This window comes from Colobus angolensis, unplaced genomic scaffold (genome assembly GCF_000951035.1).
Source record: "Colobus angolensis palliatus isolate OR3802 unplaced genomic scaffold, Cang.pa_1.0 Scaffold2, whole genome shotgun sequence".
Taxonomy (NCBI): domain Eukaryota; kingdom Metazoa; phylum Chordata; class Mammalia; order Primates; family Cercopithecidae; genus Colobus; species Colobus angolensis.
The window spans coordinates 10,713,880-10,721,068 of record NW_012115154.1 but is presented as its reverse complement, the minus strand read 5'-3'; the positions used below and the strand labels follow the sequence as shown (position 1 = coordinate 10,721,068).

Here is a 7,189-nt window from a genome sequence, read left to right as displayed (position 1 = left end):
GGGACTTCTATTCTGTGTAGAGTAAAATAACAGTAAATGATGGAATCATTATTTTTTTCTACATCTTGCCCATGGAGTAGAATTGAAGTGTGAATGTGCATTAATGTAATCCATGCTTTCGGTTCTGCAGATGACTATGCCACTCACGTGACAGACGGTTTCGCAGAAACAGTGAAAGACCATAAATATGGTATATTCATACAATGGAATATTGTTAAGCATTAAAAAGAAGAAAATCCAGCCATTCGTGATAGCATGGATAAAGCTGCAGGACACTGTGCTAAGTGAATAAGCCTGGTGAAAGACAAACACTGCATGATTCTGCTTATAGTAGGCTACCTAAAAGTCAAACTCATGAAAGCAAAGATAAAAGTGGTGATATCCAAGGGCTGGGAGTGGAGGAAATGGGGAGTTGCTGTCAGCAGGTACAAAAATTCAGTCAGCAAGATAAGTAAGATCTAGAGCTTCTGTACAACCTTGCACTTGTAGATTAAAATACTGTATTGTACACTTAAAAATCGATTTAAAATAAGGATCTCATGTTTCATGTTCCTACCACATTAAATTAAAACGCTGGCAAAAAATGGGGGAGGTAGCTAAAGAGAGAAAGAGAAAGAAAGGGAAATTTGTATAATTCAGAAACCAAGTAAAGTACTTTGAATAAGTAAAACTAAAATAAAACAAAATAAATTTAAGCCTTAATACTCTAAAATGAAATATTTTTTATTAAACAACGTTTGTCATGCTTTATCTTATGCCATAAAATATACAAAGAAAGGGCCTCAAAAACTTCATTGAAGAAAAGATATAAAATAAACTAATGAATAACAATTATTCGTGTTACTTTTCCTCAAGGTAGATTGCATTAGTTACAGAAAGTCTACGGTGTAGAAAATTTTATCTTTCTTTTTGCTGCCATGAAGGATGAATGGATATGCTTGGCCTGGAAGTCATACGTTTCTTGGACTTGTCAAAGAAGAGGTTACAGTGGTCACATAGGAGGCATGACCTTCCCCTCCTGCTAACGGGACCTGAAAGGAGGAAGCCAGATGAGGGGACAGATGTACAGAGGAGGGGAGGGTGGAGAGGTGTTGGAGAACACACGACAGCCAGTTATTAAATATGAGACCAGGGGCAGCTGCCTTCCCTCAGATACAAAAACAGGCAAAATAATAAATACTTGTGATTTCAGTGAGCTTTAAAGCAGATCACATATAGAAGCAGCAGGGAATGTCTGGGAAAGAAAACCCTGTAAGCTTGGCAGGGCCTGAGCCCCTCTGGCTGGAAGCACCTGCCTCACAGTTACTTCCTGAATGGGGCAGGAAAGTTTCTGGCGTTTCCTTGGAGAACTGGCCTTTCCCAGTTACTCTCTCTGTAGGCTACCCCTACGTGCTGCTACGATCGGCAGGGCCCAGGCTTTGCTACTCCAGGAGACCTTCCTGTCCTACACAGCCCTGAAACTAAAGTTGGGGCCGGTGGAACACAGTCCCCACATGCCTACATCACACCTGCCTTTCCTCTGTCCTCCCTGTCCCAGGCCAGACACTCATTCCCAGTCCTTGCAATCCCAGCCCCTTCATCTTCCACTCCCCATGTAGAGGCAGAGACACTCCCTCCTTGGTGCAAACTGAAGACGCTAGCACCCCCGCCCTTCCTTGGCAGTGTGGGGTCTGTGCTTAAGTCCACATGTCCAGGCCCTACTCAGGGAATCCCAAAGGGCGCCTGGTACCATCAGGCAGCCCGTCATCCCCTTCAGCTTTCTCCTGGCCACCCTCCAGTCCTACCCAGGGTTTCTTACAGCACGGTGGAGCCACAGCGCCACCAAGTGGCCAAAAATCCGCAGTCTCATGGATTCACATTTGGCCTAATGAGCTCAAGATTGTTCAAAGAAGGAACAGATGCCCTGCTCTCACTCCTGCAATCCCGACCCTCTCACACACTTGGTGGCCCTCTCTATACTTCTCCAGAAGGGCCAATCTAGAGTTGACCTTAAAGTCCACCTTTAGCTAGTGGAGGCAAAAGTATGCATTAACCAACATTTTGATTGCAAAATAAACAATGTTACAGCACTGCAATTAGTACGCTAGGAGGGATGAGAGGAGCCTGAAAAATACAGGTCACAGATTTAAACAGTGTGAAGATATCAAATAGACCTAGCCTGGAAACTGTATTCAATCGTTCCTTTTGATTAATCAGACCCACGTTTTCATATTTTGTATTTAAATGAATTATTAGCAAATTTTACATAGTGTATTTTAGAAGGAAAATTCTTAGATTTTTATATATGTATTTCTGAACTTACAAAATCTTGAAATAAACAACCCTTTCGGCTGTAACTTCGGCAGATTCAATTGGCTGTGACATTACCTGTCACTCCGCAGAAGTGTCTATGAGCTCCACCAGTGACCCAGCACCTCTTAGTAATGTGACCCAGAGAAACTATGTCCATGTGAATGAGTTTCCACAAGAACACACATGCACACACGTACATGTACACACACACACATACACATGCACACACACATTCACACACACTATATCTTTTTTTTTTTTCTTGAGATGGAGTCTCACGCTGTTGCCCAGGCTGGAGTGCAATGGCGAGATCTCGGCCCATGGCAACCTCCGCCCCCCCGGGTTCACGAGATTCTCCTGCCTCAGCCTCCCAAATAGCTGGGATTACAGGCACACACCACCACACCGGCTAACTGTTTGTATTTTTAGTAGAGACAGGGTTTCACTATGTTGGCCAGACTCGTCTTGAACTCTTGACCTCATGATCCACCCACCTCAGCCTCCCAAAATGCTGGGATTACAGATGTGAGCCACAGAGTCTGGCCACACACAATATCTTTTACTTGCCAAAGATGATAACATTCCATGACTGAGCTCAGCTGACTTTCCTTTCAGTGTTTTACGCTGATTTCTGAAAAGCATCTTTGATGATGTTCCAGCCTCATCAAATCTCTAAAGATGTGGTTGAGAAAGTGTGGTTATGACAAGGAATATTTTTGCAGGATCATGAGACTGGATAAATATTACTATAACGTGATTTTCTTTGCTCCAAAAGAACATTTGCAAATTGCAGCGTTAGACACAGTTACGGTACTTCACAGCACTGCTCATCAATCCAGACTAGAACCACACAACTGCTCAGAATACTGCAGGGGTTGCAGGAAATACTGAGGCTATTCATAATCACTCTCCATGATATTTCAGGTAAGAAGAATCCTTTGTGAAGGGAAGACACTGATTAATCATACTCCAGGACTCAGTATAAGTAGGATTAACTTACTCACTTTACAAACATCAAATAGAACCAATTATATACTTGGCTTTTCCCTTGAAAATAAAGGAAAGAGAGTGATACAGTACAGTCCCAGGGAATGTCACAGTAGGAAGTGAAGGGAGAGGCAGGTGTGAGCCTGTCCTTCACAGATGATCGGTGTCTGGTAATGTCTTAGGAGAACAAAGGTTCATCCAGGCCATGGAAATAGTGAGGACAAATGCAGAGCATATAAAGGCTGCTGAGTTTTAGGAAATGTTGAAAGAGCTGTTTGGTCACAGAAGGTAATTGGATCTAGGTGATGAGCGTTAGAAAGGCATCCCAGGGAAGTAGAATTTATTTGAGGGAAACTGGAGAGCCTTTACCTGTTTACTGTCAAGGGTAAAATGACCTCATCTGTGTTCTGGAAGGTACTTGAGTGTGTCCTGAAGAGTTCCGATTCAGGCCAGAAGACCACAGGGAAGACATCAGAACCAACTCCAGGACTCTCACGCCAGGCAAGCGGCTCTTTGATGATATCCCCAACTGGGACTGGCCACCAGTGACGCGAGTTGCTGTAAGTCCTTCCTTTATATTTTCTAGATATTGAAAATTTGGGGAAGGGTGAGAAGAGAGCTCATGGTGCACAGAACACCACTGCTTACCACCTTCTGCCTTATCTCTATTTTCAAAAATCTTTAATCACATTCTCTCTCCTCCACTTTTCCCAAATCTCAATTTCTTCACCCTAAATTATACAAAGCAAACCCCTGTGATTTTTACCTTCAACACTATGCTACTATCAACAATCTTGACTCCAGAATGAAATTCCCTGCCGTTAAAAAAAGAGCGCCAGCTGTGACATGATGAACATGTCCTCTACCTCTGTATCAAGTGGAGAAGGTGATTCTGCAGTGAACCTACCGGAGCAGCAGCATCTTCTGAGCAGAGCTGCCTGGCCTTATTTCCTTCAGCCCTGAATGGCAGAAAAGCCCGAGGTTGCTGGATCCAGCATCATGAAATTATTTTTTCTTTCTCCCTGCAGTCCCCAAGTTCTCACATATGTCAGGGCTGAGGTTGCTCCACACTGGGGCAGGCAGGTTTGTGCACAGGATGCGGTTGGCTCTGCAGGGCTGTCCCAAACTTCTGGGACAGAGATACAGGGCCAAGTCTGCCAGCTCCAAGGTGATCATGTTCAGCTCAGAGTGATAGTCAGGGAACTGGTGCCCTGAGAAATGATCACGGAGGTTTCCTTTTACTCTCTGTAACCCATTATGACATTTTAACAATTACTGGAGGCCTGACCTGGAGCTTGTTGGTATCAGGACACACTGTTATGCCCAGAGACAGGGGAGCAGCTCAGTGTCACTTGCTGTCCTCTTGTTTTGATCAGAGATCTTGGAGTTTGGGTGACTCCAGCCTCTACTGGGTCTGCGGGAAAAGCAGATGGAAGATGAGCACAGGAGACAGTGTGGTGGTACCTCCCCAAGGTAAAGTGGAGAACACAGGGGTGGGGGGCAGGCTCAGGATGGCGGTGCTCTCCTGTCTGCAAGGACTCACCTGCTCCCAGGAGACAAAGCAGTGCCCAGCAGAGCAGTTTGGAGCCCGTGGCACAAAGGGGCAGGCAGCACTGTGTCTGTGCTCAGGGCTTGGTCCTCCTGGGGAACAGCTGAGTTCTCAGCCTCACTTTTCCTAGTGGGAGGGGCATCCTGTGATGTCACTGTCCGATGTCCTCCCCTTGCAGGCCTCCTGAGGTCCACTGCTCTCTGTTCTGCACAGCAGAATCCACTGGGCCTGTGAGGGAGGGGACCGAGGCTGGGGAAGAACACCGGAGGGAGCCTGAGGGGGCCTTGGATGAGGCTTGCTTCAGAGACACCCCACCTGTCCCAACAACTCACCTGGGAGTGCATGGATGCCCCCAGGCTCGGCCTCTGTGTTTCTTTGCGGTGCAGTCCTGCAGACCCTGTGTGAAATAGTGCAGTTGAGGAGCCCCCAAGAAACACAGAATTCAGGAGACCTAGGCAAGCTAAGACACGAAGAGAACGGTCAGGACCCACTCTCCTCCCTAAAGGCCAATGTAAAGCTACAATCCAGAGACACTGAACTCTGAGCCTGATGATTCAACATGCTGGGAATAAAGAGACCAAAAGGAGAAAACATCGTCTTCCAGTGTCAGTGTGGAGAGGAAATCCAGTGAGGAGTTGTGATCTTAAACCAAGGACACTTCAGGTCAAGAGAGGGAGAGTAGATGAGTGAGGAAGCTTCCAGACCATGGTCCATGGGATCTGAACAGATGGGAGTGGACAGAGGCAAGTTTGCTTCCTGCAGGATTCAGAGAAGGTGTCTGTGCGGATGTGGAGCTTTGATCAGGGCTGGAATTTATGCTGTAGATTTGAGTTTAAATAAGAAAATTAGAGAATAGACAAGATGGAAGATAGAATAACAGAACTGGTTTGACGTATTTCTCAAATCCATTCCCCAAAACCTGGGTTGTCTACTGTGCTCTCCAGCTGCCTCCTGCCCTGGGACCCTTGCCTGGAAGTTACCTCTATGATTCCCCCAAACCCAGTGCTGCTTGACCTTGGGTGTCAGCAACTTATGACAGGAGGGACCCCTTGGTTCCTGAGAAAGAGAGGCTTGGAGACCACCAGACATAAAATGTCAGAAGAGCTTGGCTCCTCACAGGACATTGTGTGGCCCATTGCAGGGTATGACTCTGCGGTGACGCAGGTGGTTGTTTAGAGGGTCTTATAAAATCTTAAACTAACAATCCTCTTATAGCGTGCTTGCTTCATTTTACAATTTAAAAAGGGATTTTAAAAAGACTAGATCTGTATGTGTTTATCGTTTTCAAATCAGTTGACAGGGCAGAGTCACATGCTAAAGAAAACCCACACTCTAAATATGAGCACAGGATGTAAAGTTGCCACAAGGATGAATTAGCAGGTGCTATGATGTTCTGAAGCTTCTGTCGGGGCTCTTGCAGGAAATGTTCACCCGAGCCCTGCATGGCCCCCACAGCTTCCTGGCAGACCCTGAAGGTTTCTGCACAGGAAAGCGGCGACTCTGCAAGGCTGTGTCTTGGCTGCTGGCGCAGAGATACAGGGCTGAGTCTTCTGGCTGCAGGGTGCGTACGTGAAGGTATAAGTGAGAGCTGTCTGGGCATTCAGGTGAGAAGCGACTTGGCACACTGTTGTTTTCAGCCCGTTCTTTAAAGTTGTAGACAAACATGAGCTCCGGTGGCTTGTTAGCTTTCTGCTTGTACCAGTACATAGCATTGTGCCCCAGATGTTGTTCACATTTCAAAGACTTCTTATTTGTCATTCCCATGACCAGGTGTCTTGGTGTCTGCCTAACTCCAGTTTCCATGGGGACTGTGGGGGGAATGGGACAAAATTCAGGCAGAGCCCAGGAGGAGGGTTGTTGCTGCAATCATAAGCAAAAAGCTTGGAGATCGAGGACAGCTGATTTGAAGCCAACTCACCTGCTCCCAGGAGACACAGAACTGCACAGCAGAGCAGCCTGCAGCCCATGCTAGCCTCGGGTCTGAGATAAGGCCTCTGACTGGGGTCCTCTGGGCGAGGGGCTGGGCTCTGGTCTCCTTGGCCCTGGTTGGTGGTTTTTCCTGTGATGTCACTGCTCCTGACAGCTTCCCCAGACCCAGGGGATATTTATTCCTGGAGGTTTTACATCCTTTCTGGGTCCTGATAGAAGGTAGATTTGAATAGTCTGGGCTGGGATGAATGGGCTGGGCAGAAAGGGCAGAGCCAGCTTTTTATCCCCCAAGGATATTCCTCTGGCAGGGGCTCTTTGCTCTCAGCTGCTTTCTCATTATGTGGATCCTCCCGCTATCTCTGTTCCCCTGTCTTTCAGGATTCCTCTCAAGGACAGACCACTCCCATTTAAGGAATCTCCTTCTCCCCTGTG

General features: G+C 46.6%; 1 gene segment (V, D, J or C); it reads right to left on the bottom strand.

Annotated features, from left to right (window-relative positions):
- Positions 1–6,043: 6,043 nt before the first annotated feature.
- On the bottom strand, positions 6,044–6,900 carry LOC105511234. The segment is given in 2 exon segments: positions 6,044–6,636; positions 6,747–6,900. Coding segments are annotated over 2 exon segments (474 nt in total).
- Between the last annotated feature and the right edge of the window lie 289 nt (positions 6,901–7,189).